The sequence below is a fragment of the Myotis daubentonii genome, chromosome 12, assembly GCF_963259705.1.
Source record: "Myotis daubentonii chromosome 12, mMyoDau2.1, whole genome shotgun sequence".
Taxonomy (NCBI): domain Eukaryota; kingdom Metazoa; phylum Chordata; class Mammalia; order Chiroptera; family Vespertilionidae; genus Myotis; species Myotis daubentonii.
In genome coordinates this window covers 61835205-61852835 of record NC_081851.1, presented here as the reverse complement: position 1 = coordinate 61852835, position 17631 = coordinate 61835205, and the positions used below count along the sequence as shown (strand labels likewise).

The following is a 17631-nucleotide window of genomic DNA, read 5'->3' as shown; positions in this document are numbered from 1 at the left end:
GCCTCATAGAGAGCAAGGAGGTGAGGTGGAAGTCGCACATTGAACACTGAGGTCCGCAGCCTTTCCCTCACTTCCAGCATGAGAAAGCCAGCAGCCAGCTTGTACCAGATACAGGAACCTGGAGGATCCTTCTCTGGAACACAGGAACCAGCTCAGTGAAAACTCCGACTGGGCACCAGGTCACCCTGCAGGGAAGCCAACCTACTCAGTGTTATAGGCCTTATTCTTTATATGAACGGACACAAAGGATGACCAGACATTTGAGGACAGTCTCCGACATGAAAGCAAGCCAGCAAAACAAATAATACAAGTTGAAAAGTGAACTGGGAGGAAAACAAGCCCAAGGAGCAGAAGAGGACTTAAAGGACACAGTTTCTAATGTCCTCAGATAAGAGGGGAAGGGGTACCTCTAACAGATTAAGGAAACATCAGAATAGGTTTGGTCCACTGGGAGCACATCCCCCAGCATGTTAGTGAGGTGGAGAGCACAAACGGTTGTATATTTCCCCCTGCCACGTCCAGCTGCACGGGTGCAGGCACAGCGGAAGCAGAGAGTGGACTTGAGGTCATGTGTTTGCCATGTGAGTGTGACCAAGGCAGAGAGAGACAAAGGAGTGATTAGAATGATTGACTCTGGAATTTAAGCTGAACATGGAGTGAAGTGAGGACATCCTGGGGGTGAAGGACTCGGAAAAGAGAAACGATTCAATAGATTAGGGGTTGCAGTTGGGTTGCAGATTCTGGGAGTTGGGGGACTAATCTAAAAAGTGAGAGTCCGTCAGACAGTGGCAAGTAAAACATTCATCAGAACCCTGCTTACACTTCTGAAAAGTTCTCCTGAAAATCATCCCTTGCGTGAAGCCTTCCTTGACACCCCAAGGATTCAACCCCTCATTCTATCCATTCCCAGATGAGTTTTACTTTACATGTGTGACCCTTGGCACCTTTTGCCATGTTCATGTATTTGGTTGATCTTTCCTACCCCAGCTAAAGTGTAGGCTCCTGCAGGGGGAGAGGCTGTAATGATTACTCTTTGCGTCCCTGTTGCATTCCTAGGGCAGGTCCTAGAACCTAGACTCACAAAAAAAAAAAAAAAAAAAAAAAAAAGGCAGGCACATCATGGATGAGTAGCCAAATAGATTTGCAGTTGTTCAGGTTGGGTTTCCTGGGATGCACACTCTGACTTGGAGGTTAGCATTTAGGTCATTTCTTAGGGAGTGGCCCTGACTCAACACCGGTGGCAGGGAGGGGAGAGCAATGGGATCAGGGAGAGGAGGAAGTCAGGCTGTCTTGCAGGTTCAATAGCGCCAGCCAATCTCTGGGAATCTCTGGAGGTGGCAGGGCCTTTCAAAGTTCTCTGAAGAGTCAGAGAAAATGCATAACCTCTCTTTTCATGGAGAGTGGGAGACGGTGAGATTTACATGGAGGTGTGATGATTTTCACGGAAGAAGTGGCGCCAAATCAATGGTGGCATATTTTCACTCACTGTGTTATCGTCCCTTGCGTTGTGGCTCAGCTGTCCTCTCTCCAGTTACCTTTTCACTGTTCTTTTTGCCAGAACGTTTCAGACTCCAAGCTGGATCTGTCACTCCAGCTGATTTTCTTTGACGGGGAAGAGGCTTTTCTTCACTGGTCCCCTCAAGACTCTCTGTATGGGTCTCGGCACTTAGCTGCAAAGATGGCATCGACCCCACACCCACCTGGAGCGAGAAACACCAACCAGCTGCACAGCATGGTTAGTCTGGGAAGTATCCGTGGTGCTGCTGCGGCTGCAGGTGCTGTCTCAAAGGCAGCCAAAGCTAAAGCCAATTAAAGACCGAAAAATGCCCCGGCATCCTTAGAGCAGTGTGTTTATAACAGAACATTCCTTGGCAGGCGTTTGGGTTTTTGAGGAATCCCAGAGCTAAAAAGAAGGATTCTGGGTTAGCAGTTGCGTCTGAGCTTCATTAAAATATTTCCCTGAAATGATATGAACATTTACATAGTAAGTTTTGAAAGTTGAATGTTATTTGATTTAAAGTTTTCAAAAATGTAAAAACACTTTAATTAAAAGGCTGTAAAACATCCTATTAAGGAGACATCCCATTCAGTTTGGTCCAGTGGGATTGCGTGCCCCTGGTACTGCATAGAGGTGGAGAGAGCACCCCTTCTTGGAGCCCTGAGGCCTGAGGAGGCGGGGGTCTTGAGAAATGGAGTTAGAGTGGGACATGGTATGAGGATGGGAGTGAAGAATTTCCTCTGGATTCAAAGCGTTTTAATGACTCTGACTGTGCATATGACATTTTGATGGGCTGATTTTTTTAAATACTTTTTTAAAAATATATTTTATTGATTTTTTACAGAGAGGAAGGGAGAGAGATAGAGAGTTAGAAACATCGATGAGAGAGAAACATCGATCAGCTGCCTCCTGCACATCTCCTACTGGGATGCGCCCGCAACCCAGGTACATGCCCTTGACCGGAATCGAACCTGGGACCCTTCAGTCCGCAGGCCGACGCTCTATCCACTGAGCCAAACCGGTTTCGGCAAGATGGGCTGATTTTTATGTGGTATTTTTGACGTGGGGGTGGAGACATTTTGATGTTGCCTTAAAACCCTGCTCTTACTACCAAGTAATGGGTGCAACACATGACTCCATTTTCATCCCCAATCCTGGTCCCCCTCCGCACCCCTGTCCCTCACCCTGCCCTTGAATTCTTTCCCTATTCTAATTCTCTTCCTGTATTTGACCGTCACTCAGTCTTGAGTCCTCACTAACCCCAGCTTGGGACCTCATGCCTCTCCTGAGTCTTCATTCTTCCCGTGCCTTTGTGCATCCCTGACCTTCCCCCTATCTGTGCACTGAAAGCCTATTCCTAACCACTCCACGTGTCCCAGTCCTTTTCCCGGTCACTTACCTTCTCCCTCTGAGTCCACATGGCCAGGTTAACTGTCCTCTATGATTCTGACACATCCCATGTGGGCATTCTCTCCATCTTGTGGTCCATTGGCAGCTCATAATGGATCAGGGGAATATGGTCAGCACCTTGTTCGGTCACTTGAACCCAAAAGGCTAAAAAGGATTCAGAGGAGGAGGAGAGACCTGGCTGATCAGTAGCAAGAACAAAGTTATTTATCATTCCAAATATATGAATCCATAATATGATTAAGACCATTCCTCCTCCCCTCCCCCCCCAAAACAAACTCTTATTAGCTTATCTAACCATGTAAATACGTTCTGATTTCAAACAAGCCCATTTCCCCCAATGAATATATTTAATCATCATTCATGAGGTAACAGATACTGTATCTTTAGAATGGTAGACTCTGCAAGTATTTACCTACCATGTGTAGGATCTACACTAGATATTTACCCACACATGATCTCACTTATATAAATCAGTTTTTAAACCAGGGTTAGGCGGGGGGAGGGGTGTGTAAGGACTCTCTTCAGGGAGTCCTTAATACTGCTGATGTTTTATGGCTTAAACAAGTTAAGGAACACTGGTTTAATTGTAGAGCATATAACCAGAAGGGACCTTTAAAGATCAGCAAGTTTGAGCTTCTGGTTTATAGAAAAGGACACGGACAGCCAGAGACATCAGATCCTGTAGCTCCTGGTCAAGGAATTTTTCTTATAAGCTACTTTGGGGAATAAATAGTTACTAAGTGTTCTCTTATAGGTGGTTATGTCATTACAGACAAAGAATAAAATGGCGAATTAGAATGGAATAGATCAGGGGCTTGGACTCCCATCTGAAAATCAAGTTAAATGTATTCTTTTTAAATCTATGAAATACTTATCCAAATGTCCTCTTTCTAATTTATTTTCAGTGAAATCCTTCTGGGATTCCAGACACAAAGAATCTACATATTGCCATTTAATGGCAGAGCAAGATTTAATAAATTTGCCAAAGTATTAGCTTACAGTGCTATTAAATCTTTTGTTCATAAAGCTCCCTAGATTATTCTCAATTGTTAATATGCCTATAGTTTTGATTCATTTTTTTACATTGATGAATATGGAACGTGTTTTTAGTGACAATGACTAAACAACATTTTTTCTCCCTTAGGATTTATTGGTCTTATTAGATTTAATTGGAGCTCCAAATCCAACATTTCCCAATTTTTTCCCAAACTCTGCCCGATGGTTTGATAGACTTCAAGCAATTGGTAAGCACCAATGTTATTAAAACTAGGTTTCTTCCTCCTGACAAACACTACATTTTAAAATTCAAAATTTATGATTTAAGTGTATGATTTGAATATATACTATCCTTTACTGGCTTTTCCCCTTGCTTTATGGATTAATTAATTGTTCCTATTCATCTCTTTTAGTAGGCCCACTATATTTTCCTGCATGAAACTGCATTTTGATATCCTATGTAATAAAAGGCTAATATGCAAATCGACTGAACGGTGGAACGACTGGTTGCTATGACATGCACTGACCACCAGGGGGAAGATGCTCAACACAGGAGCTGCTCCCTGGTGGTCAGTGCGCTCCCACAGGGGTAACACTGCTCAGCCAGAAGTCCTGAGCCACGCTCACGGTATAAAGGAAAAAAGTTATTCTCCTTTTCCTTCTCTAAGCCCCAAAGCCTCTCTCTTGAGCCATAGATACCTTTGTTTCTTTGCCTGGCCTTACCTGGTCTATAGTTTTGATTAATTTTTTAAAATATATATATTTTATTGATTTTTTACAGAGAGGAAGGGAGAGGCATAGAGAGCCAAAAACATCGATGAGAGAGAAACATCGATTAGCTGCCTCCTGCACGTCTCCTACTGGGGATGTGCCCACAACCCAGGTACATGCCCTTGACCGGAATCGAACCTGGGACCTTTCAGTCCGCAGGCTGACGCTCTATCCACTGAGCCAAACCAGTTTCGGCAGTTTTGATTAATTTTAAGCAGTGGGAAAAGCACTTCAATCTCAACTCACACTTTTGCCATGAGTTCAGAATTTGCCAATGTGCAGATTTAGAATATTACAAGAGAAACTTTTGCCTGTACCTTAGATACTTTTCTTTGGCAAATTTCAATTTCTAGTTTGAAAGAATTGCTTTTGTGGTATTATTAATATAAGCGTTTGGGGCCTCTCTTAGCATGTTTTCTTTACTTTGATGGTAGCCTCAAAAAATTGGGTTTGGCCATTTTTCAAGGATTTTCTGCACTTTTCTTATTTTCTCTACCAGAATGAATTTATAGCATTAACTTGCACCTTCCTGGTTTTTAACCCATTGTGCTGTCCCCTCCTAGTGGTACTTACTGTACTTCAAACCATATCTAATTGCATAAGGAAAAGTTATATCCTAAGATGAAAGAATTGTAAGTGTCAATTAATGGATTGCGAATATTGTTTGGTGGTGGTTCCTAAAATATTACATATGTTCCTAAATATCTCCATATTCCTAAAATATCACGTATGCATGCTTACCACTTGGTCTAGTTTTACACTTTAAATTTTAGCAATTGAAAACACACACCAGGCTATCCTGATGAGTTTCATTTAATTGTCTTATAGTTTTCTTGTGATCTCCTATCATTTTGTAATATAGAACTCATGTTATATGTAACCAGGTAACATAACACATGGGTTCTATGTTACAAGATGATGAGTGATGGAATGCAGGCCCGTGGTTCTCAGACTAGAGTGTGCGTTACCTAGAGGGCTTGTTACAACACACAGTGCTGGGCTCTGTCCCTAGAGTTTCTGATTCTGTGAGTCTGAAGTGGGTCCAGATAATTTACATTTCTAACAAGTTGCCAGGTGATTCTGATACCCCTGGTCGGAGACCACACTTTGAGAACCACTGATGGAGGTCGTAGCAGGTAACCCCTTTCCATAAAGTGGCCACTCAGTAAACTTCATCCTTATTCTGTTTGAGTATTACCCTTCCAAGCCCCACATCTCCTCTTAAGGCATTCTTCATACAGGATCTCGGATCAATGAGTACCTATGTTGTTTTCTCCCCATCCCCCTCCCCCGTTTTTATCATTCTTCATCTCTCCATTCTTTTATTGAGTTTCATCTTTAAGAAGGTTCTCACCTGTAAATCTACAGCTATATGTGACCCTTCTCATCCCCAAACTACTCCAAAATGTACACACCCATGTAGAGCCCAGATGGTTATTGACATATGTTCACGGCCGCATGTTTTAAAAGCAATGGCCACACGTGCTAAGATTTCACACTCCTTATGCATTCTGTGTGTTCATCAGATAAAAACAGATATTCATCTACTGTCTAATTGTCATCTGCAGAACATGAACTCCATGCATTAGGTTTGCTCAAGGCTCATTCTTTGGAGAGGCGGTATTTCCAGAATCATGGTTTTGGAGGAATGATTCAGGATGACCATCTCCCATTTTTACGAAGAGGTAATAATGTGTGTGTATATGTATGTGTGCATACACATGTGCATTTTTAACCTATTGTATTCATTGTATTTTATGTGCTTTTGCAACAATCTAGAAGGGTAAGGAACCATTAGATTTAATGAATTGAATAATTAAGTCATTCACCAATCATCTTATGGTTTCTATTTTTTTCATGAAACTCATTCAAAATCCTTGACACCTTTATATTTTTTTCCTGCAGCTAGGATATTTATGAAAGCGCATGTTCCATTGACCGTGCCTTCACTTTTAGAGTTAGACTGTATTCTTACACTTTGTGTAACTCTGATGTTTACTCATTAATAAGGAAGCCGACAATATCTGCAAATCAATAAACGTGATACATCACATAAACAAATTGAAAGAAAAAAAACCACATAGTCATATCAATTGATGCAGAAAAAGCATTTGACAAAATCCAACACCCATTTTTGATAAAAACTCTCAGCAAGGTGGGAATAGAAGGATCATACCTCAACATAATAAAAGCCATATATGACAAGCCCACAGCCAACATCATACTCAATGGACAAAAACTAACACCATTTCCCCTAAGAAAAGGAACAAAACAGGGATGCCCACTCTCACCACTCCTGTTCGATATAGTACTGGAAGTGTTACCATTGCAATTAGGCAAGAAGAAGAAATAAAAGGCATCCAAATTGGAAAAGAAGAAGTAAAACTGTCCTTATTTGCAGATGACATGATACTGTACATAGAGAACCCTAAAGACTCCATCAAAAAACTGTTAGACTTACTAAATGAATTCGGCAATGTAGCAGGATACAAAATTAACACCAAGAAATCTATGGCATTTCTATACACCAATAGTGAACTTACAGAAAGAGAGACTAAAAAAAAATCCCAATAACCATCTCACCAAAAAAATTAAGCTACCTAGGAATAAACGTAACTAAGGAGGTAAAAGACCTCTACTCAGAAAACTACAGGACGTTGAAAAAAGATATAGAGGAAGACATAAACAGATGGAAGAACATACCGTGTTCATGGATTGGTAGAATCAACATCATTAAAATGTCCATACTACCCAAAGCAATCTATAAATTCAACGCACTTCCCATTAAAATACCAACGCCATATTTCACAGGCCTAGAACGAACTCTCCAAAAATTCATCTGGAATAAAAAACGACCCCGAATAGCTGCAGTGATCCTGAGAAAGAACAAAGTAGGTGTGATTTCAATACCAGATATTACAAAGCCACTGTTCTCAAAACTGCCTGGTATTGGCACAAGAACAGATATATAGATCAATGGAATAGAATAGAGAGCCCAGAAATCGGCCTGAACCAATATGCTCAATTAATATTTGACAAAGGAGGCAAGAACATACAATGGATTCAAGACAGTCTCTTCAATAAATGGTGTTGGGAAAATTGGACGGATACATGCAAGAAAATGAAACTAGATCACCAACTTGCACCATACACAAAAATAAACTCAAAATGGATAAAGGACTTAAATGTACGACGGGAAACCATAAAAATACTAGAAGAATCCAAAGGCAACAAAATCTCAGACATATGCCGAAGCAATTTCTTCACCGATACAGATACTAGGGCAATGGAAACTAAAGAGAAAATAAACAAATGGGACTACAGCAAAATAAAAAGCATCTGCACATCAAAAGAAACCATCAACAAAACAACAAGAAAGCCCACTGCGTGGGAAAACATTTGCCAATGTTATATCTGATAAGGGCCTAATCTCCAAAATTTATAGGGAACTCATACAACTTAACAAAAGGAAGATAAACAATCCAATCAAAAAATGGGCAAAGGACCTAAATAGACACCTTTCAAAAGAGGACATTCAGAAAACCAAGAGACATATGAAAACTTGCTCAAAGTCACTAATCATCCGTGAGATGCAAATCAAAACAACAATGAGGTACCTACCATCTCACATCTGTCAGACTGGCTATCATCAACAAATCAACAAACGACAAGTGCTGGAGAGGATGTGAAGAAAAAGGAACACTTGTGCACTGCTGGTGGGAATGCACACTGGTGCAGCCGCTATGGAAGACAGTATGGAATTTCCTCAAAAAACTAAAAATGGAACTCCCATTTGACCCTGTGATCTCACTTCTAGGAATATATCCCAAGAAACCAGAAACACCATTCAGAAAGGATATATGCACCCATATGTTCATAGCAGTGTAATTCACCATAGCTAAGATTTGGAAACAGCCTAAGTGCCCATCAGTAGATGAAAGGATTAGAAAACTGTGGTACATCTACATGATGGAATACTATGCTGCTCTAAAAAAGAAGGAACTCTTGACAGAACTTAGACACAGAACCTACACAGAACCTAGAGACAGAAGAACTTCGCTGGAGAGAACATGGCAAAAGATCCTCGACAGAAACTGGCCACAGAACCTAGAGACAGAACCTAGAGACAGAACCTGGCTGAAGAACCTGGCTACAGAACCTGGATAGAACACGGCAAGAGAACCTGACTAGAACCTGATGACTGAACCTGGCTGGAGAACCTGGACAGAACCTGGCTGGAGAACCTAGCGAGGGAACATGGCTACAGAACCTGGCTGGAGAACCTGGAGAACCTGGCTGGAGAACCTAGCAAGAGAACATGGACACAGAACCTGGCTGGAGATCCTAACCAGAACTTGGCTAGAGATCCTGGCTAGGCTGCTGATCAACTGAAAGCTATCTCTGTGTCATTCCTTCTTCGCTGACTCCGTCCACACCTTTGGGGACCCCTGGACCTGCTGGGGTTGGACCCCAGCAGTACGACCCTTCTTAGCAGATGTTAAATGCTTTATATTATTTCCCTTGCAAATAAATGAAACATTAATGGTATATGTGAACCATAAAACAAACATTCCCTCATGATAATTCCACAACTTAAGATAAAAATATAACAACAGCCAGATAGTTTTCTAAAGATCTGTCTTTTGTGAAATTAACATGAAAACAAAACAACCGCATCTGATTTTTTGTTAATAAAAATGAATGGAATTGAGAAAAAAAAAAAAAGAGAGAGAGAAAAAAAGGAACTCTTACCATTTGCAACGGCATGGATGGAACCAGAGAGCATTATGCTAAGTGAAATAAGCCAGTCAATGAAGGAAAAACACCACATGATTTCACTCACTCATGGATAATAAAGACCATTATAAACTTATGAACAAAAATAGATACAGAGTCAGAGCTGCCTCGAACAGACTGTCAAACTATAGCAGGAAAGCCGGGGAGGGTTGAGGGGCAGGGGCATGGGGGGTGGGTAAGAGATCAACCAAAGGATTTGTATGCATGCATATAAGCATAACCAATGGACATAAGACACTGGGGGGTAGGGGAAGCAGGGCGATTGTTAAGGGTGGGAAAAAAAGGAGACATATGTAATACTCTTTGTAATACTTTAAGCAATAAAACAATTTAAAAAGAAAAGAAAAGAAAAAAAATGAGCACAGTGTGGAGTCTGCTTACATTAGCTTGCAAGAGCTAACTGTTAAATTTTCAGGAAATCTATTAGCTGGCTGTTAACAATAAACATTATTAAAGATTAAATTATATAAACGTACATTTAAAGAAATGATTTAAGAAACTAAGGTAATAGAACCCTAGCCGGTTTGGCTCAGTGGATAGAGTGTTGGCCTGTGGACTGAAGGGTCCCAGGTTTGATTCTGGTCAAGGGCACATGCCTGGGTTGTGGACTCGATGCCCAGTAGGGGGCATGCAGGAGGCAGCCAATCAATAATTCTCTCTCATCATTGTTGTTTCTAGTTTTCTCTCCCTCCCTCTCTGAAATCAATAAAAATATATTTAAAAAAAAAAAAAATAAGGAAGCCGTATCCTTGATGTCAATGGTGGGAGTTTAAACAAACCCAAGGACTCTTTTTTTTTTTTTAAATATTTTTTATTGATTTCAGAGAGGAAGGGAGAGGGAAAGAGAGAAACATAATTGGTGAGAGAGAATCATTGATCAGCTGGCTTCTGCACGTCCCCTCCTGGGGATTGAGCCCACAACCCCAGGCATGTGCCCTTGACTGGAATCAAGCCCACGACCCTTCAGTCTGCAGGCCGACGCTCTGTGCACTGAGCCAAACCGGCTAGCTAGGACAAACCCAAGGACTGTTGCAGGAGCCTCCCAATTTGTCTCTAGCATTTGCTCTTGCTTCCCTATTCTTTACACAGGAATGAGAGTTATCTTTTAAAAATGTAAGTAAAATTATGTTCCTTTTCTGCTTTAAAGCTCTAGTGGCTTGCTATCATGTAGAATAAGACCAAAAGTCTTTACCATGACCTGTAAGGGCCTCCATTTTCTGACTCTGTTCTCCCTCTCTAACATCACTTCCTACGTCTGTCTCCAATCAGTATTACTTCAATCCAGCCACACTGGCTCCTTGCTGTTCCTCAAGCAGGCCAAGCTCACTCCTCACCCCAGGGCCTTTGCACTTACGACTACTGCTGCCTAGAATACTTCTCCCTAGACTTTTGCACAGCTTGCTTTTCCTTTGTTGCATGTCTCTATTTATTTGTTAGCTTCTCACAGAGGCCTTCCCTGACTTTAAATACCTTCTTCTTGGCCCCACTGTCTGCCTCTTATTCTCTATTTCCTCACTGTATTTTATTGTTTTTTATAAGCCATATCACTTTCTAAAATTATTTTTTATATTTGTTTATTTGCTTCTTTCTCTACTGGAATGTAAATGCCATATGACCAGGACTTAGCCTTTTAACGATGAAACCTTAACTTCTGGAATAGGGGCTGGTATATAGTAGGTGCTTTCTAATTATTTACTGAATTAATTAACATTTGTTTAACTAAATGAATGACTTTGGAGAACAAGGGTAAGGTATAAGGGAGTACACAGAAGATGATGAATAACCTACTGTCTTTATATGGAAGGGACAGAACTCCCACTCAGACTTTTGCTTGCCAAATTATACTTTCTAGTTTAAATATGCACTTAATTACAAGTTGGTTCTTTCTTATTAGGTGTTCCAGTTTTGCATCTGATAGCATCTCCTTTCCCTGAAGTATGGCATACGATGGATGACAATGAAGAAAATTTGGATGAAGCAACCATTGACAATCTAAACAAAATTATACAAGTCTTTGTGTTAGAATATTTGCATTTGTAATGTTCTCATTTAGTTCATGATAATTGTATCTAGTATCGAATTTGAAAGTTAAGGTACAATCCTATCTAATAAAAGAGTAATATGCAAATTAACTATCACACCCTCACTCTGTCATTCTGTCACAAAGATGGCGGCGGCCGCGGAGCTGGAGTGAGCAGGAAGCTTGGTTGCCCCCGGCAATGGAGGAAGCCAAGCTTCCCGCCTGCCCTGGCCGGTCCTGAGCTCTGCTCAAGGCTACAAAGTTTCAATAATAGAAGATAAATAAATCCCAGATACCTGCTTCCAGCCTGTGGCCGTGGCCAGCCTGGAAATGGCCTTTAGCCCCTCACCCAGGCTGGCCACAAACTCATGGGGTGAGGGTTCCCACTGTGGGGCTTGACTAGCCCGCAAACAGCCATCAGCCGCTCACCCAGGCTGGCCAGGCACCCCAGTGGGGACCCCCACCCTGATCCAGGCCAGGACACCCTTCAGGGCAAACCAGCCAGCCCCTACCCGTGCACCAGGCCTCTATCCTATATCATAAAAGGGTAATATACAAATTGACCCTAACAGCAGAATGACTGGTCACTATGACACACACTGACCACCAGGGGGCAGACGCTCAATGCAGGAGATTCCCCCTGGTGGTCAGTGCGCTCCCACAGGGGGAGCTCTGCTCAGCCACAAGCTAGGCTGACGGCTGCCAGTACAGCAGTGGTGGCGGGAGCCTCTCCTGCCTCCTCAGCAGCACTAAGGATGTCCGACTGCAGCTTAGGCCTGCTCCCCGCTGGCAAGTGGACATCCCCTGAGGGCTCCTGGGCTGCCAGAGGGCTGTCTGACACCAGCTTAGGCCCAATCCCCTGGGGAGCGGGCCTAAGCCAGCAGGTGGACATCCCCTGAGGGGTCCCAGACTGTGAGAGGGCACAGGCCGGGCTGAGGGACCCCCCCCTGAGTGCACAAATTTTTGTGCACTGGGCCTCTAGTAATTATAAAAAGGAATAGTCAGAATTATATAATCATATATTATATACATGTATAACATCTGTAATTTCATGTTTATAAATTTTACACAATTAGATTTTCTAGGATTTCTTTTTATTTTACATATTGGCCTCTGAAATTATGTAAAAGATGTCATCCCTTTGTAGGTTAAATAATAGTATGAGCTAACATTGAGTACTGTCTATGTCAGACAATCATACATCCTTTATATGTTTTTACCAACTTAATCCTCACAACAATCCTAAGAGGTAGGTGGTATTATTAACCCTATTTTACGATGCTCAGGGTAGCTAAATGTTCTTCTTCAAGAGTAAGTGGCAACAGTGGGATTTGAACCCAAGAAGTCTGGCTCTAACGCTCATGCCTTGAACCACTGTAGAGTGCTTCCTTTTTACATGGAAACAACTTTGCAGAATATTCTCAATGCCAAGTGCAAAACAACAGTTGTACCTTGATGTTGTACTATAGGTCACTCAGTCTGGGAGAGCATTCGCAAAGCACTGTTGCCGCGATTCAGCTGACAACATTAGGCTTCAGAGGCATTGGGGATTATTTTTCTGCCACAGCAAAGGTTGTTTTGACATCAGCATGGGTAAAACAGAAATCAGCATGAGTGCTTCCAGAGCTAAAGAATCTAAGCCACGAAGCAGGATTAAGGGAGGTTGACTTTTCTGGATTAACTTTGGATAAGATAAAACATTTGAAAGGGGTTCAGAGAAACACTTTTTTCTTTTTTAAACACCAGAAAAGAAATGATTTAACTGATGATATTGAAACAGAATAAAAAGTTTTTTTTTTGTTTTTTAGCATAAATCCTCAAAGTCAGGGACTCTTTTTTTAAAAATATTTTTTTTTTTGGATTTTTTACAGAGAGGAAGGGAGAGGGATAGAGAGGTAGAAACATTGATGAGAGAGAAACATCGATCAGCTGCCTCCTGCACACCTCCTACTGGGTATGTGCCCCCAACCAAGGTACATGCCCTTGACCGGAATCGAACCTGGGACCTTTCAGTCCACAGGCTGATGCTCTATCCACTGAACCAAACTGGTTAGGGCTGAAAAGAAGTTTTAATAAGGAACCTAAACATCAGTTAACATTAACACACACACACACACATATGTATACATATATAAGTATAAGCCTATATAATAAGTTCCTTTTGAAGCAGAATGAAATTAATAGGAGATCTACTATAATCTGTTGAGCTGGCATTAGTTGAATTATTTTTAGAGGAGGAAGTTGGAGGATATGCTGAAATGAGATAAAGGGAAAAATAAAAACATAAGCAGCTTACTCCAGTGCAGGTTTCCTTCCTTCCAAAGGGCACATCCTAAAATTCTGTTCACTAAGAGTCTGCAATAATATAAGGAAGGCGATCATGATGCCACAGGGGGAAACATTTTAAGATACGAATCTTGATATTAGTCTCTGAAATATATTCTGTATAATACATGCCAGCCAGAAATATTACTTTAAAAAAATTATAGCTGTGAAGGCAGAATTCCATAAATATTATGTTGTATTTGGAATTTTTCTATGTGAATTTTGGAGCATTGCATTACCCCTAAGAAAACAATTGGCATGGTTTTATGCAATACATAGGGCTATTTTTTTTCTTTTTCAAGAGAAATGACTTCAAAGGAGAATATTCATAAAAGAGTATTCATAACCTTGGCATTAAAAAACGGATCACGAGCCTGTTGTTGTAGCTTGAGGCTTGTGGCTTGAAAAGAAAAAGATCATTTAAGATGGAGACATGTTTTAGATGGGGAAGCAGTTGTCCTAAGAACAAAGCAACCCATGTTTCCAGCTCCAACTCCAAACCGTTAAACTCTTTATACCATGGACCTTCTTTCTTCCATCAAAGAGGTACATTCATTGTGGCACTGCAGCAAAATCACACGAACACCCAACATTCGCTCAGTCAACTTGGCCCAGCTGGACACGATTACTTATTATAAAGGGCGGGGGGTGAGGGGACCTGGGCAGCAGGCAAAACACAAGACACTTCCATTTCTCTGATGTACAGACAGCCCCACATGAGGCTTGGCCATGGTATCTTCTGCTGAAAATGAAATCTCATTTCTCTGCAAGCCCTAAATCTGAGGAATGATGGTGTGGGAACAAAGGACACAAAGAGAAGATGAGGGAGACGATTTGTGGCAGCCAGAGTCATGCAAAGCTCAGCTCACATGGATAAATTGAGGAAATGACTTACATTTGCTTTTCATGAAGGGCTGGGGCTGTGCTTTCACAGCCAGCCTTCTCACCAATTTCTGGCTTCTAAGATGAATGTACGAAAGAGTGAGGTTTCACTCTGAGTTTGGGGGTCACTACGTTCTCTGTAGTCTGAAGTCCTACAAGTAGTTTTGAAGTGGTTTAACTGCCCCCCCTTACTTCTCCCTGCTGTCTCACTTCTCTGACTTCCCTGGTACATCTTCAAATAGTCAAAGCACTGCTTTGTTGCGAGGGGCACCCGAGGGTGCAGCTACCTCCATGTTTTGCAGAAAGGCTGAGGTGGAGAGGAGAGGCCGGTAGCTGGGTGAGCCAGTAGGGTGGTGTAAGATACCCCTCACATCCTCCTAAACGTGGAAATTGGCCCCAGGATCTTGGCACTAGATCCAACACAATAATTCATGGCGGTTTTGAAGAGGGCTGAGATGAAAGAACCGTCTGTGTCGTGGCTGTAGCCTTCTGCCTGAGTTTGGTTGGTGTGCTCACGCAATGTGAAGTCATGTCGCTGTGCTCATATTTCAAAGGCAACACATGGAATGTAGCCCACTCTCTGACATCTCCAAATTTGCCAGTGGATAGTTTAGACCATTTGTTGGAGTATTAATATTAACAGCACACAATTGGCAAGAAGAGAAACAAACAAACAAAAAACACACCATGGTTTAAAACAAAACAAAACAAAACAAAACAAAACCCAGAAAACTCACAAAGATTACAAAGGTAATGTGAAAAATAGACTGTACAGCCAATACATTATGAACAGCACTGAAACCTTTATTCTCTTTCATTGACAGAGCACCTTGGGGCACAAGAGGTCCTTGGCATTCGAGGATTTAACATTTGTGGTTTCTGATAACAAAGAATGACATGTAATAACTTATTCAAGCCGAGTTTGGCTGGAGAAGTAAGTGAGTTTAGCTGACTACCAGCCATCAGTTTCACTGTTCTCGAGTCATCCACGCAGTTAACACTTGGGAAACAATAAAAGCCACTTGTTTGCAAAAAACCCTGACTCCCCAGCACTCTCCACACCTTCTAAGCCAATCTCTCTGGCTGGAGATGTAATTGAAGAGGTCTAGAAAAATACAGAGTAGCTTCATAAGTATTTTGATTCTTTATTGATAGGTGAATTAAGAGTATGAAAAGATCCTTTTAAAACTTCTGGGTTTTTAAAAAATGTTTTCTGAGGGGATAAATTATAAGCTGTAATGTTACTCAAAAGTGTTTAGGATATTTCCCTTGGGAATGTGAAGAATCCATCTGAAGTTATGCTAGAGTTATTGAAATGAGTAATTTATCATAAGTGGTCCTTTGATAGGTTTACCCATCCATATAGCTATATATTAGTGCCCTCATTTTTTAAATAAGTGAACATAGAGACTAACTTATTCTCAGTTGACGTAACACTAGACCCTAGGGAATTTGATTTCTAGTATATTATATGGCTAATTTCACCTTTGTTAAAAGAGGCCTCAGATTTTCTAGTTGATTTGTTCCCAAATGGGGGGAGTACATGCCCCTAGGGGGCACTGAGGTTGTGTGTGTGTGTGTGTGTGTGTGTGTGTGTGTGTGTGTGTGTGTTGTATATGTCCAGTGGGATGGGTGGTGGGGATTTTGGGTTGTCATAATTACTGAAGGGTGCTCTGGCATTTTGTGGGCAGGAGCAAAAAGGAATGTTCAGAACAGTGTGCACAATAAAGAATTGTCTCACCAAATGCCATTAGTGCCTCCATTGAGAAACATCCTCATTCTAAAGGTTCAGATATCCAGATTCAGAGAGGATGCATCATTTAAGATTCTTTTGGCTACAAGTGACAGAATCCCTAATTCAAATTTACACAAGTACAAAAGGAAATTTATCTCATGTCTCTGGTTCAGGCACAGAATCCTATCTTCCTATCCTTCTGCTCTGCCCTCCTATTTGCCAGCCCCAAATTTAGGTAAGCTTTTCATCCTGGGCAAGATGAATGCTGGTAGCCCCAGGCTCAAATCCCCACAGCTCCGATTTTAATGAAAGGAGAGTAGCCATCTCCTGTCCACACAGTTCCACAAATTCCTAGGCCTGATTGCCAGTGGCCCACGTGGGGTGCTAGGTCCACCCCTGACCCAGTTTCTAGGCTGGGGAATGAAATGCACGGATTGACCTTGGCCTGTGGCTCATGCTTACCCCAGCAGACGGGGATGTGGGGAGGGTTAGCTTCACCAGACCACAGGATGAAGATCAGGCAGGGGGATCCCCAAAGGAAGGGCTAGAGAAAGGATGTTGTACAGACAAGAGACACAAAAGTTCACCACAGCAAGCGAGTTAGGTGACTTATATACAAACCTGAGGCATGGTACCATGCCGCCTTTATTCTTACCTTACACTAGAGGCCCGGTGCATGAAATTCATGCATGGTTACGGTCCCTAGGCCTGGCCTGTGATCAGGGCCATCTTCCCCAGCTGCCCCGCAGCTGGCCCTGCCCACCGCCACCACCCACCCAGTTCCCCATTTGCCATCGGGTGATCAGAGCCTGCCTGCTGTGGGGGAGGAACCAAAAGGTTGGCCATTCCACCCGCTTGCTGGCCCTGCCCCCGCCACAGGTTGCCCTCTGTGTGTGGGGCGACTGGTGGGGTGGGGGCCTTGGCCTGGCACCACCTGCATCCCCCACCACACACCCCCGGTTCCCCATTTGCCATTGGGCGATCAGAGCCTCCGGCTGGGGAAAGGGACCAAGAGGTGGCCAGTGCGCCTCATAGTGACTGGTAGAGCAGTCATTCTGGTCGTTCCAATGTTAGGGTCAATTTGCATATTATCCTTTTATTATATAGGATGGGATGTAACATTATCATGTTCTCTTCACTCCATCAAAGTTCTTAAAATATAGCGTCAAAATCTTGGAAGAGAAGCACATGAGTTAT

General features: G+C 42.2%; 1 protein-coding gene across 2 annotated transcripts in view; it reads left to right on the top strand.

The window, feature by feature from the left end:
- Window positions 1–11604, top strand: part of QPCT (glutaminyl-peptide cyclotransferase) — a 42136-nt gene extending 30532 nt beyond the window's left edge. For both annotated transcript variants that reach the window (XM_059660123.1, XM_059660121.1), the window contains exons 4-7: window positions 1559–1735; window positions 4053–4152; window positions 6244–6360; window positions 11367–11604. In XM_059660123.1, coding sequence (XP_059516106.1) covers window positions 1559–1735; window positions 4053–4152; window positions 6244–6360; window positions 11367–11512 — 540 coding nt within the window. In that variant the 3' untranslated portion in view covers window positions 11513–11604. The remainder of the gene's footprint in view (window positions 1–1558; window positions 1736–4052; window positions 4153–6243; window positions 6361–11366) is intronic.
- Window positions 11605–17631: the final 6027 nt, after the last annotated feature.